The 18,047-nt window shown below is 36.0% G+C and overlaps 2 protein-coding genes across 5 annotated transcripts in view; both read left to right on the top strand.

The window, feature by feature from the left end:
* LOC143222375 (protein TANC2-like) overlaps positions 1-11,222 on the top strand; it is a 134,853-nt gene extending 123,631 nt beyond the window's left edge. For all 4 annotated transcript variants that reach the window (XM_076448829.1, XM_076448827.1, XM_076448828.1 and 1 more), the window contains 2 exons: positions 7,689-7,871; positions 9,840-11,222. In XM_076448829.1, the coding sequence (XP_076304944.1) occupies positions 7,689-7,871; positions 9,840-9,972 (316 nt within the window). In that variant the 3' untranslated portion in view covers positions 9,973-11,222. The remainder of the gene's footprint in view (positions 1-7,688; positions 7,872-9,839) is intronic.
* Positions 9,873-18,047, top strand: part of LOC143222378 (uncharacterized) — a 49,062-nt gene continuing 40,887 nt past the window's right edge. The window contains exon 1 of the mRNA XM_076448834.1: positions 9,873-9,994. The gene's annotated coding sequence lies outside the window, so the exon portion shown is untranslated. The remainder of the gene's footprint in view (positions 9,995-18,047) is intronic.

Raw genomic sequence — 18,047 nt, 5'->3', positions numbered from 1 at the left:
TAAGTTTTTATATATGTATAACTTATGTCCAACCCATTATTTATATTCACTCCGTATTCTATAGGTGTGATTCATGTACACCCTTACACATTATTTATATTATTATTCAACCTTCAATATTTCTGGGAAGACGTTATTATTGTAACAAAGAATTAGGTAACGTTACCACACTATCTATATATCTATATAATAGATGTAAAGTAGGTTGTCAGTTGAATATTTATATAGATATAGCGAAGGTTACCAGTCATACATTTATACAGACGTGATGTAGGTTGTCAGTCATACATTTATACAGACGTGATGTAGGTTGCCAGTTATACATTTATTTAGAAGTGACATAGGTTCCAGTTATATGTAGACAGATTACCCCGTAGACTAACACAACTGTTTGCTTTTTATTTTTTAAACTCTCCTGTCACAAAATAAGTTACCACACTCTATGTACCATGAAAGTAGATAGATGGAATTATTGTTCGGTTTGACCCAGTTTTGATTGTTGAAGTGTCTGTGTTTTGTTTCTATGGAAACTTTATCATCTTCATTTCTCAGAACAAACAAGAAAGTGTTTTTTTTACTTTTAGAGTTGCGTATGCACACTCATCGTATTTGGCTTGATTAGTTTTGAATTTCGCGTAAAGCTACCTGAGGGCTAGCGCAGATAGCCTGGGGATCGCGAAGCCTTGTTAGAAGTAGCTTGGGATAACATTAATTTTATTTCATCAATTACATTTTCATGTCGCGAGTGCCAAAAGGTTGGGAACCCCTGGCTGTAAGACTAAAGGGAAAGGAGCTAGTCATCACCACCCACTGCCAACTCGTGGACTACTATTTTACCAACGAATGGTGCGATTGACCGTCACAGTATAATGGTCCAACAGCTGAAAGGGCGAGCATGTATCGTGGGACGGCGACTCAAACCCGCAACCTTTAGACTGCGGATCGAACGCCTTAACCACATGGCGAAACCGGGTCTTTCTCGTGGCATTTTAATATATAATGTAGCGTGTATGCTTTGCACGTGGGAGTTCTTAAAAAAAACAAATAAACAGTTATTTGTTTGTCAGTTTTCTCTGGGATTAAATCTGAAATACTTTAATGTGCATTAATTAATTTTTTATTAATTACATTAAAACTTGTTGGATAAAAAATGTGTATCTTTAAAACACGGGAAAAAGACAGAAATTCAACCAGCATCTTCCCTTCTTCCTGAACAGCTCGAGAAAGAAATCTTTCGAATATATATGAAAACGTTTACCTTTCCTAATATCAACAGGCAGTAATTGGTTCATCTGCTTTGGTCTCTGATTATATCACGTATAATTTTGCCCGTTTACAAAGTGTGTGTGTGGCAAGGCGCGTAATCAGTAGCTAAAGAAGGGAGAGAGAAAAAAATGGTGGAAGAATTGATCTCGAGGCTTTCTGATGGAGTTAAACTAACACGTTCATTATCTCGATCTTTACGACCACGTGAATTGCATGTGCTCTTACCCGCCTTGACTGCATCCAACAGCAGAAAGTCAGGGTAACTAGTGTTGTAACGAAGACTGAAGAGACGGAGTTATCGACCAAGATGGGTACAGATGGAAAAGGTGTTATATATGACTAGCAGAGTTTATTTCTTATCCTCGGAAAGAGAGAGGGGAGTCATAAGTTTAGAACCAGCACCCATAAACTTGAGTGCTAGGAACTATAAGAACATTTACAGTAGACAGAAGAAATCTGTGATTATTTTCGTCTTTAATGTTTGCCCTCTGACTGAGATTTGTAAATTGTTATCTCTCGATTCGACAAGAATCGAAGTTGAATATTTATAAATGTTTGTTCGGAGGGCTTACTGCGGAGGGCATGGTTGAATATTTATAAATGTTTGTTCGGAGGGCTTAGTGTCATGGTTGAATATTTATAAATGTTTGTTCGGAGGGCTTACTGTCATGGTTGAATATTTATAAATGTTTGTTCAGAGGGCTTAGTGTCATGGTTGAATGTTTATAAATGTTTGTTTGTTTTTGAATTTCGCGCAAAGCTACACGAGGGATATCTGCGCTAGCCGTCCCTAATTTAACAGTGTAAGAATGGAGGGAAGGCAGCTAGTCATCACCACCCACCGCTAACTCTTGGGCTACTTTTTTACCAACGAATAGTTGGACTGACCGACACATTATAATGTCCCCACGGCTGAAAGGTCGAGTATGTTTGGTGTGACGGAGATTCGAACCCGAAACCCTCAGATAACGAGTCCAGCGGCCTAACCTCCTGGCGAGGCTGGGTCTTATTCTTATAAACAGAAGGAAAATAATAAATAGAATTGTTACTCCAGCGACAAAAGAAGATATAATTACACTATGTAACAAAATTACTTTTTCTTGTTCCTGGGCAGAAAGTGTTTTTTTTTCCTATTGCTTACGCCTAAAGTAAATGGAAAAGACCTATTATTTCTCTTCAAACTTTGGTGTTGTGACCTGGGTAATGAAATTTTCAAATTTACTCATTTTCCAAAACATTACAGGTAGATTCAGTGCTGAGTAGCTGATGGAGAATTTTCTCTAACTTACAAGAATTTTCTAGAATGTTGTACAACTTGCATGAATTTTCTAGAATGCTGTAGAACTTGCAAGCCGCAAGTTAGAGGAAGCGTCATCATATTTTGCAAGCTTCTTTACTCGTAAAGATGGGCTCTGCTTCTGCCACAATGTATCCAGTCCGTGCGAGGCAATTGGAATTTCCTGTAACCCGAACGAGTGGCGCCTCTTCATTGATAGCTCATCCAGAAGCCTCAAAGCTGTGCTGCTCCATAACGTGAATAAGTATCTGTCTCTTCCCTGGCTCATTCGGTGCACCTCAAAGAGGAATACAGCAGTGTCAAGACCTTGTTAGAAACCTTAAAGTATGATGAGTATGGCTGGGAGGTTATTGGAGACTTCAAAATGGCGACATTACTGATGGGTCTCCTAGGAGACTTTACCAAGTTTCCCTGTTATCTTTCTATTTGGGACAGCAGGGACACTGCAGTGCACTACAACAGGAAGCACTGGCCACAATGGACGGAGTTCTCTGTGGGGAGGCACAGTGCCAAATGTGAGCCACTAGTGGACCTCCAGAAGGTGTTGTTCCCACCATTGCATATAAAATTGGATATTATGAAACAATTTGTCACAGATCTTGATAAGAAGTCTACAGCTTTTAAGATCCTTCGAGACTTCTTCCCTAAGCTGTCTGAGGCAAAGGTCAAAGCTGATGTCTTCGTTAGACCACAAATAAAGAAGATCCTGGAGTGCAGATAATTCTCCAAGAAGTTCAGTAGGAAGGAGGAAATAATAGCTTGGGGCAGCTTCGTCGTTCGGGGCTTCTTTGGCATTCACAAGGCCGAAAATTATGTGGAACTTGTTGAGGCTCTGGTGAAGAACTACGGCAAAAAGGGCTGGAGGATGTCCCTGAAAGTACATATCCTTGACGCTCATCTTGATAAATTCAAAGAGAAAATTGAAACATACTCAGTGGAATAAGGCGAGCGCTTTCACTAAGATATACTGGACTTAGAACGCCGCTACCAAGGAGTGTATAACGAAAACATAATGAGAGACTATATTTGGTGGCTGATACGTGAAAGTGATTTACATTACAGTCGCAAATCTCGAAAAATTACTCACTTCTAAACATTTTTGTTCATTTTTGTATAACTTTAGTATAAATACATGTAAATCTTGGTTCATATGTTGTTTTATTCAGACCATATGTAAATAAAAATGTGCAGATTTGTCAGGTTTTACATAGAAAATAAGTTAATTTCTAAATTTCATTATTCAGGTCACAAAAGCAAAGTTTGAAGGGAATAATGGCCGTTTTCTGTACTTTTACAACATAAGTAATTAAGAAGTAACACATACTATCCAGGAACAAAATTTGTGTTACATAGTGTAAGATATTGTTTTATGTGTCATGGTAAATCAGAAAGTTAACGTTTGTTTACTGTTATGCGCCAGATCCCAAGAATTATCAGTTATGTGTCCGCTACGCGAGTCGAACGCTGAATCTTAATGTTAAAATTCCTCAAACCTACTTCTGACTCATCCGAAGATGAAGGCAAAGATGATTAAATTGCAAATACCAGAAGATAATTGCACAAAAAACAAGAGCTCCTAAGAAAAAAACTTAAGAATCGCATTTGCAAACAAATTCTGATGTGTTTTGATCTTGATAAACACAGGCAAACAAAGTCTGATGTGTTTTGATCTTGAGAAACACAGGCAAACAAAGTCTTATGTGTTTTGATCTTGAGAAACACATGCAAACAAAGTCTTATGTGTTTTGATCTTGAGAAACACAGGGAAACAAAGTCTGATGTGTTTTGATCTTGAGAAACACAGGCAAACAAAGTCTGATGTGTTTTGATCTTGAGAAACACAGGGAAACAAAGTCTGATGTGTTTTGATCTTGAGAAACACAGGCAAATAAAGTCTGATGTGTTTTGATCTTGAGAAACACAGGCAAACAAAGTCTGATGTGTTTTGATCTTGAGAAACACAGGGAAACAAAGTCTGATGTATTTTGATCTTGAGAAACACAGGCAAACAAAGTCTGATGTGTTTTGATCTTGAGAAACACAGGGAAACAAAGTCTGATGTATTTTGATCTTGAGAAACACAGGCAAACAAAGTCTGATGTGTTTTGATCTTGAGAAACACAGGGAAACAAAGTCTGATGTGTTTTGATCTTGAGAAACACAGGCAAATAAAGTCTGATGTGTTTTGATCTTGAGAAACACAGGCAAACAAAGTCTGATGTGTTTTGATCTTGAGAAACACAGGGAAACAAAGTCTGATGTATTTTGATCTTGAGAAACACAGGCAAACAAAGTCTGATGTGTTTTGATCTTGAGAAACACAGGGAAACAAAGTCTGATGTGTTTTGATCTTGAGAAACACAGGCAAATAAAGTCTGATGTGTTTTGATCTTGAGAAACACAGGCAAACAAAGTCTGATGTGTTTTGATCTTGAGAAACACAGGCAAACAAAGTCTGATGTGTTTTGATCTTGAGAAACACAGGCAAACAAAGTCTGATGTGTTTTGATCTTGAGAAACACAGGCAAACAAAGTCTGATGTGTTTTGATCTTGAGAAACACAGGCAAACAAAGTCTGATGTGTTTTGATCTTGAGAAACACAGGCAAACAAAGTCTGATGTGTTTTGATCTTGAGAAACACAGGCAAATAAAGTCTGATGTGTTTTGATCTTGAGAAACACAGGCAAACAAAGTCTGATGTGTTTTGATCTTGAGAAACACAGGAAACAAAGTCTGATGTGTTTTGATCTTGAGAAACACAGGCAAACAAAGTCTGATGTGTTTTGATCTTGAGAAACACAGGCAAACAAAGTCTGATGTGTTTTGATCTTGAGAAACACAGGCAAACAAAGTCTGATGTGTTTTGATCTTCAGAAACACAGGCAAATAAAGTCTGATGTGTTTTGATCTTGAGAAACACAGGCAAACAAAGTCTGATGTGTTTTGATCTTGAGAAACACAGGCAAACAAAGTCTGATGTGTTTTGATCTTGAGAAACACAGGCAAACAAAGTCTAATGTGTTTTGATCTTGAGAAACACAGGAGAAATGTATGAAAAGCTATGGACGAGCTAAAGAATATTTGTGTACTAAAAAAATCATTAATGTTCTGCCTTGTTATCTTGTATATCGAAAACTAGTTGGAGTACCCTTTCCTGGCCATGAGGTTAATTTGAGGGTAGCGGGTTCGAATCTCTGTCGCACCAAACATGTTCGCCCTTTCAGCCGTGGAGGCGTTATAATGTAAGGATAAATCCCACTATTCGTTGGTAAAAGAATAGCCCAAGAGTTGGCGGTGGGTAGTGATGACTAGCTGCATTCTCTTTAGTCTTCCACTGTTAAATTAGGGACGGCTAGCGCAGATAGCCCTCGTGTAGCTGTGCGCGAAATTCAAAAACAAACAAATAACTTAAAAAAACAACAATATTTTCTGTTGTACGTCTTTGTAACGTGAATAATCTTCACCAAAATTGGTATGGATGTTCATTGGGTCTATAGGGAGATACACTGAAGATTTTAGTTTTGCGTTTTCGCAATTTTTTTCTATCAGTACTTCGCCGCCCACCAGTGGCACAGCGGAATGCCTATGGACTTACAATGCTAGAAACCGAGTTTCGATACCGGTGGTCAGAGCATATATAACTAATTTTGTAGCTCTGTGCTTGACTTCAAACAAATGAACAAACTACGTCACCCACTGTTAGTGAATCTACATCAAATCTGGCATGAAGGTTTGTTGTGTCCATGGGGAGTGAAATACGCACAAATTTTCCGTGTCACATTATGTATTTTGCAGTTTTTTACAATTACGTATAAGAGAAGTAACTTTTCATGTGTTAAAATAACCTTTCATTAATCGTGAATTTACATTACATTCGTCCATGGGACGGATGGTTCTGTTTGTTTGGTTTTGAATTTCGCGCAAAGCTACTCGAAGGCTATCTGCGCTAGCCGTCCCTAATTTAGCAGCGTAACACCAGTAAGAAAGCAACTAGTCATCACCACCCACCACCAATAAGTTTACTTGTATACTCTCTTCAGACAGTACTTGGTTTCTCCATTTTTAAAGACGATATTGAAATCCAGCTTTATGCGAAACAGAAACAAACTGTGAGAATGAAAACGAACTTGTTGGGAAATCAGTGAAATAAAGACATGATTTGTGTCACCTAGAAACCAACTTCTCTTCAACCAAGTTTAATAACAGAAAATCTGTATTAATCTAATTTAACCTGGCAGTTGATGGAGGTGATCTTAAAGTGTATTTACTGAGAACTGTTTTTCTTTTCCTGCGAACTTTTGTATGACGTTAAACACGATTGTTATTGCCTAAACTTTACTGTAAGTTCAATTATATTTGACCACGAGCCGCAAGAAACAGACATTGACATTAATTTGGTAGAAAAGGAAGAACACTCAATGTGAATCGAAACCACATTATTTTTTTATCCCAGCGTTCAACCATAACGTAATCAGTGCTTGTATAGAAAGAATTGTGTTATGAACAGATCGTGACACAGAAATATTTAAATGCACTCTTATGTATAAACATGCTTGGTGAAGTGTGAAACTCGAACCAGACTCAGGACCGGCATGGCCAGGTGGTTAGGGCGATTGACTCGCACTGTGACAGTCGTAGGTTCGAATCCCCGTACCACCAAACATGCTCACCCTTTCAGCCGTGGGGACGTTATAATTTAACGGTCAATCCCACTATTCGTTAGTTAAAGAGTAGCTCAACAGTTGGTCTTACACTGCTAAATTATGAACGGCTATCGCAGATAGCCCTCATGTAGCTTTGTGCAAAATTTATAAAACAAACGAACGCGCTAGGAGTATACCCACAGTTCTGTCAGTTTCTCAGGCCATTATGATACTTCTTACGGAGTGCTCAAGAGAAATATAAAGTGCTTCAACAAATTTTAGGGGCCTCGAGGTGATTCATCATATATACTCAAAAATGTTCTCGACAACTTTGAAATGTACGTAAATTTGAGGGTTTTTTTTTGCATTTATAATTGTAATAATACAAAAACAGTATTTTACACATCATCAAATCTTCCTTATACAGAAATTATTAACGATTATTTTTTTAATGCAATTCCAAGTTTTATTCATTTTACAGCCAACTGCAGGATGCCTTTAATGATATTACGGAGGCCTTACGTCTGGCCCCAATGAACCAGAATCTCAGAAAATCACTGTCACGTTTAAAGGACGAGTTGACTTCTGCGCGCGAGGAATCAGAGCAGCCTATAGTGTCATCAACACCTTCTAGATCAGGAAACTTTACTGAGGAAGTCAGCAGGTGAGTTATTCATCAGTGAAAAATTAGTTATATATTTAGATATAAAGAAATATTTTAACTTAGGATTTGTTTTGTTTGTTTGAAGTTAAGCACAACGAACTATGTGTGCCATGCTCGCAACTGATATTGATACCTGGATTCTAACATTGTAAGTCCGCATACATCCCACTGTGCCACTGTGGGGCGTTTAACTTAAAAGGAGAGAGGTCATAACAATTGAACAAGTAGACCCATTCCAATTTATTACTAAAATAAATAAAGTAGCCTTTATAGGCAAGGGACAACTTTTCATATAGGGAAGAGAACACATAGCAGAAGTCATAATAAATCTGAATTGAAAAATGCAATGTTGCACATTGAGAAGAGGCTAATATAACTGAAGTTCAAGTTACAAAGATGAAATTATATGATGTTTCCTAATAGAAGATGTAGAAATAGGATCGGCACAGTCGTGGATAATTAGTTAAAAAAGACGCATTCATGAAATGAAACTAGAACTTGAAAATTATCCCCGTCACACCAAACATGCTCACCCTTTCAGCCGTGGGGGCGTTACAATATTACGATAAATCCCACTATTCGTTGCTAAAGGAGTAGCCCAAGAGTTGGCGGTGGGTGGTGATGACTAGCTGCCTTCTTTCTAGTCTTACACTGCAAAATTAGGGACGACTAGCGCAGATAACCCTCGTGTAGCTTTGCGCAAAATTCAAAACAAACCGAAACCGAACTTGAAAATTAAAAGTGTCCCTCATTCTTTTCCGTCAGTTGTGGGAAGGTAATGTTACATAAAGAAGTAAAAGTAAACTGATAATTACAAGCATAATGAAATATAAAATGTATAAACCAATATATATATTAATAATTTTAGAAAGTAGAACGTGGTATTAATCTCTCTAACTTCAATAATACATTTCATTACCAAACTCAACTTCGTAATCCGTATGTTGTTTAAAAGGGAACCTACAATATGCAAAAATAAAAATAAAAACAAGTACTATCTTACACGCATATTATAGTAATCCAGTTTATTTTGACACATGTTATGTGTAGTTTTGCGCTCAACAATACCCAAACAAATGAGAAAAAAACACTAAACCTTTAACAAATACTAAACACCTTTGTAGCTACCAAAAAACCCGATACAAGTTAAAGTAAAAACTTCTTGGTTCTGATAATACTAACTTTGTATAAGAGTTATTTATTTAGATTAAAAATTAAAATGAACCCTATAACGATTATAGCTAATTAAATACGTTATTCTTACTTATAAATACTGCAAAATTGTATCACTTGAGTATTCTCACTGTTAAAGGTATTTCAGTATTATGTGAAATATATACATATATATGTTTACCGATGACAGTAGTATTCGATTTTTGCCATGTATTTGATGTATATATCAATGATATATATTTGTCTTTATCTTTTTATGTTTATCTTATTCTTATTTTAACTTGGAGAGCAGTCATCTTCCCACAACTGTCAGCAGGCAGTGTAGCGTGATATAGATGTGGGACGTTGTGTGCTTGAGCACCCACATCTCGCTCTCCTAATTTCTAATTTTCTTATCTGGGACTATTGAATTGGACACTAGGACTGATAGACAGTGTATCCCCACCAGAATATGGGTCCTACTTCAACAGTCACCTCCAAAACCTAGGATACATTTTATAATCCCACGTTGTAGCTTATATCCTAGGGTCCTTTTTTAAAATATGCATCATATTTTGTTGCACGTTAATGTGTTTTGTTTATGGCTTAAAAATGTATGATTATAATATATGTGTGTTTACCAATAATAAGATATTTCAGTTTCCACCAGGTATTTGATATATATATATATTTACCAATGACAGTGGTGAAGTGATATTTACAAATGAGAATAACACGAACCTAATATGTGCATGTTTTTCAATAAGATGTATATTAGAACGTCAGTATTTATTGTAGCTGTTGCTTCTGTTTCAGGTTTCATACAAATACAAAACTTCTGAGTGAACCAACAGAGTGTATGGGTACTACTAGTATCGTCAACGTCTTCTCTCAGATACCTTCTAAACCATTAGAGTGCACAATGCCAAGCATCGAGACAATGATCTAAATATTTAGATTATCCGATTAAGGTTAGACTGACTTATGTCAAAGATAGTAAAGAGATTTCGTGTTATAATAGATTTTAAGAAGGACATTTTGGTGCACAAGATAATGGTAAATTTATTCCAGGAATATGAGACACAGTAACGCAGAGAGCACAATGGTTGCCTTTACTTAACGTGCAGCATGCACTGGTTTGTACGTACCACGTAAGGACTTTGTCGGAGAGCGAAGGTTGGGATTTATTATTGTTCTTTTGGGCAAATACATTATGACCCCAAATGGTGTGTCCAGTGGCTAGTCATTCTTGCTTCAGGTTTGATGTACAATCAAAACATTTACCGTATGGCGGAAGCGTTTTCTTAGTATGATTTAGATCTTCATCGTTTGTTGTTCCTGTTTGTTTATTTCTTAAAGAAATCTGGTTGAAACTGGTAAATTGTGTGAACGTTTCTAACTGTAGATGTAGAGGACATAATGACATGAATTCAATCAGGTTTCGTCTTTACTCTATTTAATTGGAATAAGAATCTGCCATCTTGAAATGGATCGAACAATGTGTGAAAAAAGGATGTAATATTCTTGTAATGGGATGTAATATTCTTGTAATGGGATGTAATATTCTTGTAATGGATGTAATATTCTTGTAATGGATGTAATATTCTTGTAATGGGATGTAATATTCTTGTCGACCAGTTCAGTTGTCTATTTCTCGTGTTTCTGTTCACTTTTCATCACAACAATGTCTATCAATAAGTTATACCAAAAACAACATTTCTAATAGCTATGTGGTATTATATTGTTCTTCCAAGTTGAGTATCTAGAATCTGTCTGACCATTACTGGTATTGTATTGTTCTTCCAAGCTGGGTATCTAGAATCTGTCTGACCATTACTGATATTGTATTGTTCTTCCAAGTTGAGTATCTAGAATCTGTCTGACCATTAGTGGTATTGTATTGTTCTTCCAAGCTGGGAATCTAGAATGTGTCTGACCATTAGTGGTATTGTATTGTTCTTCCAAGTTGAGTATCTAGAATCTGTCTGACCATTAGTGGTATTGTATTGTTCTTCCAAGTTGGGTATCTAGAATCTGTCTGACCATTACTGGTATTGTATTGTTCTTCCAAGTTGAGTATCTAGAATCTGTCTGACCATTACTGATATTGTATTGTTCTTCCAAGTTGAGTATCTAGGATCTGTCTGACCATTACTGGTATTGTATTGTTCTTCCAAGCTGGGAATCTAGAATGTGTCTGACCATGTCTGACCATTACCATTACTGTTATTGTATTGTTCTTCCAAGTTGAGTATCTAGAATCTGTCTGACCATTAGTGGTATTGTATTGTTCTTCCAAGCTGGGAATCTAGAATGTGTCTGACCATTAGTGGTATTGTATTGTTCTTCCAAGCTGGGTATCTAGAATTTGTCTGACCATTACTGTTATTGTATTGTTATTCCAAGTTGAGAGTCTGGAATCTGTCTTACAACTAGTGGTATTATATTGTTCTAGGAAACCAGAGAAAAACGTCCATTCATAAGTTTTGTAAAGATACTTGAAATTAAAGTTTGTCTTACAAGTTCAACTAACAGTTTTCATATTAACTATCTGAGATGGTTGAAGTTTTTAAAGTAACAATTGAGCTTGTGCTTCCATAGGATTGTGGTTGTTAATACAACCAGTGATTAGCGCAACTACCCTGATTTTTAAATTAAGATACGGGAAATAAACGGTTTTATTACTGATGGATTTTAATTAATAAAAAATACTTGTAATACTATTTATTAGTTAAGTCTTAGTTTGGTATAAAAAACAATATTAGACTCGCTTATCCAAAGAAAATTAATCACAAAAAGAAATAATGAAACGTTAGTGGAATCACTTCGTAGTAGAAACAGAGCCTGCCAATAAAAGTTTGAACATCAAATATATCTGATGAATTATACGTAAGTTGACGTGTATTTTGGTGTTTTATTTTTCCTGTGGATTGCAGAATTAAACTTCAGTTTATACATTTTAGGCACGTAAGTTAAACCATAGGAAGCCAATATATATATATATCACATTTCTTGTTATTGATTCAATATTGTCCGTCTCAGACCACGAACTATAATCGATAACGAACGATATATATAAATATATATGAGTGAGTTTATTTGTTTGTTTACTTTCGGGAAAAAATAACAGCTCTAGGACCAACTTAATAGAGAGTGAAAATCTCAGGAGAAATTTGTTAAACTCATAACTTAGCTAATGACCCAGCAGAGCCAGGTGGTTAAGGCACTCGACTCGTAATCTGAAGGTCGCGGGCTCGAATCCCCGTCACACCAAGCATGTTCACCCTTTCAGCCGTGCATAGGAGCGTTATAAGGTTCCGTCAATCCCACTATTCGTTGGTAGAATAGTAGCCCAAGAGTTGGCGGTGGGTGGTAATGACTAGTTGCATTCCCTCTAGTCTCACACTGCTAAATTAGGGACGGCTAGCACAGATAGCCCTCGTGTAGATTTGCGCGAAATTCAAAACACAAACAACTTCAATATAGTTTCCATCAGTCTAAAAGACTCTCGGTTACAATTCTCTAATGTTTGTCTCAATACTCAGTTGACTGAGATCGTGTGTTTGCCGAAACAAAAATAAACATTTAAGGACGTTTTAATAAATATTTAATACTAGCCACACAGACTGTTATTATCAAAAAAGGTTTTAGTAATTCTACAGAGAAATCGAACGTTTTCTGATTCCTCTCAGTTCCAATAGGCACGGTAAGGGTAATAATTGTTTGTTGTTGTTTTTTTTAATTTCGCGCAAAGGTACTCGAGGGAAGGCAGCTAGTCATCACCACCCACCGCCAACTCTTGGGCTACTCTATTACCAACGAATAATGGGATTGACCGTCACATTATAACGCCCCCACGGCTGAAAGGACGAGCATGTTTGGTGATTCGAACCTGATATCCTCGAATTACGAGTCGAAGGCCTTAACCCACCTGGCCATGCCTATAACAAGACAAACAAATCGGATGTGTATATATAAACAAATTTCTGGTGTCAGTGTTAGACAGTTAAAATCAAAGAAAATTTAACGATGCAAAAGTTTGTTGTGTAAGACAGTTGAAGATGAAAACAAATAATGTGGTGTTTTGCCTTAAAACAAAACTATGATATTATGAAACATAAGATGTAGAAAATACCGTATATAATAAACACTGTTTTCTATTTTGTTTCTATGCTACACTATTTTCTTGTGTGTGTTTAAGTGACACGCCCAAAACAACAGGAAACACGATAAAATCACTGTATGGAAACTGTTACCTAAAATAGGTGGTGTTTACAAGAAGGGGCTGTCCAAATGTTGAATAATGTTGCACAGATTGGTTAGTATTGTGCTTTATTAGTTTAGCTCTTGTGAAGTGGTTCCACAGATTGGTTAGTACTGCATTTAGGTATTGTAAAGTGGATCCAAAGAGGAGTTAGTATTGTATTTACGTATTGTGAAGTGGTTCCACAGATTGGTTAGTATTGTATTTAGGTATTGTGAAGTGACTCCACAGATTGGTTAGTATTGTATTTAGGTATTGTAAAGTGGTTCCACAGACTAGTTAGTATTATATTTACGTATTGTGAAGTGGCTCTATAGATTGGTTAGTATTGTATTTAGGTATTGTGAAGTGAGCCACAGATTGGCTAGTATTGTATTTAGATATTGTGAAATGGCTCCACAGATTGGTTAGTATTGTATTTAGGTATTGTGAAGTGAGCCACAGATTGGTTAGTATTGTATTTACGTATTGTAAAGTGGTTCCACAGACTAGTTAGTATTATATTTACGTATTGTGAAGTGGCTCCACAGATTGGTTAGTATTGTATTTAGGTATTGTGAAGTGAACCACAGATTGGCTAGTATTGTATTTAGATATTGTGAAATGGCTCCACAAATTGGTTAGTATTGTATTTAGGTATTGTGAAGTGAGCCACAGATTGGTTAGTATTGTATTTACGTATTGTAAAGTGGTTCCACAGACTAGTTAGTATTATATTTACGTATTGTGAAGTGGCTCCACAGATTGGTTAGTATTGTATTTAGGTATTGTGAAGTGAGCCACAGATTGGCTAGTATTGTATTTAGATATTGTGAAATGGCTCCACAAATTGGTTAGTATTGTATTTAGGTATTGTGAAGTGAGCCACAGATTGGTTAGTATTGTATTTAGGTATTGTGAAGTGAGCCTCAGATTGGTTAGTATTGTATTTAGGTATTGTGAAGTGAGTCACAGATTGGTTAGTATTGTATTTAGGTATTGTGAAGTGAGCCTCAGATTGGTTAGTATTGTATTTAGGTATTGTGAAGTGGTTCCACAGATTGGTTAGTATTGTATTTAGGTATTGAAGTGACTGATTGGTTAGTATTGTATTTAGGTATTGTAAAGTGGTTCCACAGACTAGTTAGTATTATATTTACGTATTGTGAAGTGGCTCCATAGATTGGTTAGTATTGTATTTAGGTATTGTGAAGTGAGCCACAGATTGGCTAGTATTGTATTTAGATATTGTGAAATGGCTCCACAGATTGGTTAGTATTGTATTTAGGTATTGTGAAGTGGCCACAGATTGGTTAGTATTGTATTTAGGTATTGTGAAGTGATCAGATTGGTTAGTATTGTATTTAGGTATTGTGAAGTGAGCCACAGATTGGCTAGTATTGTATTTAGATATTGTGAAATGGCTCCACAGATTGGTTAGTATTGTATTTAGGTATTGTGAAGTGAGCCACAGATTGGTTAGTATTGTATTTACGTATTGTAAAGTGGTTCCACAGACTAGTTAGTATTATATTTACGTATTGTGAAGTGGCTCCACAGATTGGTTAGTATTGTATTTAGGTATTGTGAAGTGAACCACAGATTGGCTAGTATTGTATTTAGATATTGTGAAATGGCTCCACAAATTGGTTAGTATTGTATTTAGGTATTGTGAAGTGAGCCACAGATTGGTTAGTATTGTATTTACGTATTGTAAAGTGGTTCCACAGACTAGTTAGTATTATATTTACGTATTGTGAAGTGGCTCCACAGATTGGTTAGTATTGTATTTAGGTATTGTGAAGTGAGCCACAGATTGGCTAGTATTGTATTTAGATATTGTGAAATGGCTCCACAAATTGGTTAGTATTGTATTTAGGTATTGTGAAGTGAGCCACAGATTGGTTAGTATTGTATTTAGGTATTGTGAAGTGAGCCTCAGATTGGTTAGTATTGTATTTAGGTATTGTGAAGTGAGTCACAGATTGGTTAGTATTGTATTTAGGTATTGTGAAGTGAGCCTCAGATTGGTTAGTATTGTATTTAGGTATTGTGAAGTGGTTCCACAGATTGGTTAGTATTGTATTTAGGTATTGTGAAGTGACTCCACAGATTGGTTAGTATTGTATTTAGGTATTGTAAAGTGGTTCCACAGACTAGTTAGTATTATATTTACGTATTGTGAAGTGGCTCTATAGATTGGTTAGTATTGTATTTAGGTATTGTGAAGTGAGCCACAGATTGGCTAGTATTGTATTTAGATATTGTGAAATGGCTCCACAGATTGGTTAGTATTGTATTTAGGTATTGTGAAGTGAGCCACAGATTGGTTAGTATTGTATTTAGGTATTGTGAAGTGAGCCTCAGATTGGTTAGTATTGTATTTAGGTATTGTGAAGTGAGCCACAGATTGGCTAGTATTGTATTTAGATATTGTGAAATGGCTCCACAGATTGGTTAGTATTGTATTTAGGTATTGTGAAGTGAGCCACAGATTGGTTAGTATTGTATTTACGTATTGTAAAGTGGTTCCACAGACTAGTTAGTATTATATTTACGTATTGTGAAGTGGCTCCACAGATTGGTTAGTATTGTATTTAGGTATTGTGAAGTGAACCACAGATTGGCTAGTATTGTATTTAGATATTGTGAAATGGCTCCACAAATTGGTTAGTATTGTATTTAGGTATTGTGAAGTGAGCCACAGATTGGTTAGTATTGTATTTACGTATTGTATTGTGAAAGTGGTTCCACAGACTAGTTAGTATTATATTTACGTATTGTGAAGTGGTTAGTATTGTATTTAGGTATTGTGAAGTGAGTCACCACAGATTGGTTAGTATTGTATTTAGGTATTGTGAAGTGGTTCCACAGATTGGTTAGTATTGTATTTAGGTATTGTGAAGTGACCCACAGATTGGTTAGTATTGTATTTAGGTATTGTAAAGTGGTTCCACAGACTAGTTAGTATTATATTTACGTATTGTGAAGTGGCTCTATAGATTGGTTAGTATTGTATTTAGGTATTGTGAAGTGAGCCACAGATTGGCTAGTATTGTATTTAGATATTGTGAAATGGCTCCACAGATTGGTTAGTATTGTATTTAGGTATTGTGAAGTGAGCCACAGATTGGTTAGTATTGTATTTACGTATTGTAAAGTGGTTCCACAGACTAGTTAGTATTATATTTACGTATTGTGAAGTGGCTCCACAGATTGGTTAGTATTGTATTTAGGTATTGTGAAGTGAACCACAGATTGGCTAGTATTGTATTTAGATATTGTGAAATGGCTCCACAAATTGGTTAGTATTGTATTTAGGTATTGTGAAGTGAGCCACAGATTGGTTAGTATTGTATTTACGTATTGTAAAGTGGTTCCACAGACTAGTTAGTATTATATTTACGTATTGTGAAGTGGCTCCACAGATTGGTTAGTATTGTATTTAGGTATTGTAAAGTGGTTCCACAGATTGGTTAGTATTATATTTACGTATTGTGAAGTGGCTCCATAGATTGGTTAGTATTGTATTTAGGTATTGTGAAGTGAGCCACAGATTGGTTAGTATTGTATTTAGGTATTGTGAAGTGAGCCTCAGATTGGTTAGTATTGTATTTAGGTATTGTGAAGTGAGTCACAGATTGGTTAGTATTGTATTTAGGTATTGTGAAGTGAGCCTCAGATTGGTTAGTATTGTATTTAGGTATTGTGAAGTGGTTCCACAGATTGGTTAGTATTGTATTTAGGTATTGTGAAGTGACCCACAGATTGGTTAGTATTGTATTTAGGTATTGTAAAGTGGTTCCACAGACTAGTTAGTATTATATTTACGTATTGTGAAGTGGCTCTATAGATTGGTTAGTATTGTATTTAGGTATTGTGAAGTGAGCCACAGATTGGCTAGTATTGTATTTAGATATTGTGAAATGGCTCCACAGATTGGTTAGTATTGTATTTAGGTATTGTGAAGTGAGCCACAGATTGGTTAGTATTGTATTTAGGTATTGTGAAGTGAGCCTCAGATTGGTTAGTATTGTATTTAGGTATTGTGAAGTGAGCCTCAGATTGGTTAGTATTGTATTTAGGTATTGTGAAGTGAGCCTCAGATTGGTTAGTATTGTATTTAGGTATTGTGAAGTGAGTCACAGATTGGTTAGTATTGTACTTACGTATTGTGAAGTGGTTCCACAGATTGGTTAGTATTGTATTTAGGTATTGTGAAGTGACTCCACATATTGGTTAGTATTGTATTTAGGTATTGTAAAGTGGTTCCACAGACTAGTTAGTATTATATTTACGTATTGTGAAGTGGCTCTATAGATTGGTTAGTATTGTATTTAGGTATTGTGAAGTGAGCCACAGATTGGCTAGTATTGTATTTAGATATCGTGAAATGGCTCCACAAATTGGTTAGTATTGTATTTACGTATTTTGAAGTGGCTCCACAGATTGGCTAGTATTGTACTTCGTTAGTTTATGTATTGTGAAGTGGTCTCATAAATTGACAAGTAATTTACTTTATTAGTTAAGTATTGGGAAGTGGTTCCACAGATTGCCTAGAAGTGTACTCTATTAGTTTAGATATTGTGATGTTTTGTACTTTTTGGAAAGATCAAAGCCGGGTGTCACGCTGAGTTTATTTGGTTCTCACGTCTGCTTCATGTAGCCTAAAGGGATCTTTAAATACTGCTGTTTCTCTAGAATTTAATTTACTACAACGTACTTAGGGTGTAATTGTGACACATGTGGTTTAGATCGAAAATTCAGGAAATTGCAAATCG

Source organism: Tachypleus tridentatus, chromosome 8 (assembly GCF_004210375.1).
Source record: "Tachypleus tridentatus isolate NWPU-2018 chromosome 8, ASM421037v1, whole genome shotgun sequence".
Lineage (NCBI taxonomy): Eukaryota > Metazoa > Arthropoda > Merostomata > Xiphosura > Limulidae > Tachypleus > Tachypleus tridentatus.
Note: the sequence above shows the minus strand (reverse complement) of the source record. Positions and strands in the feature narration are given on the sequence as shown.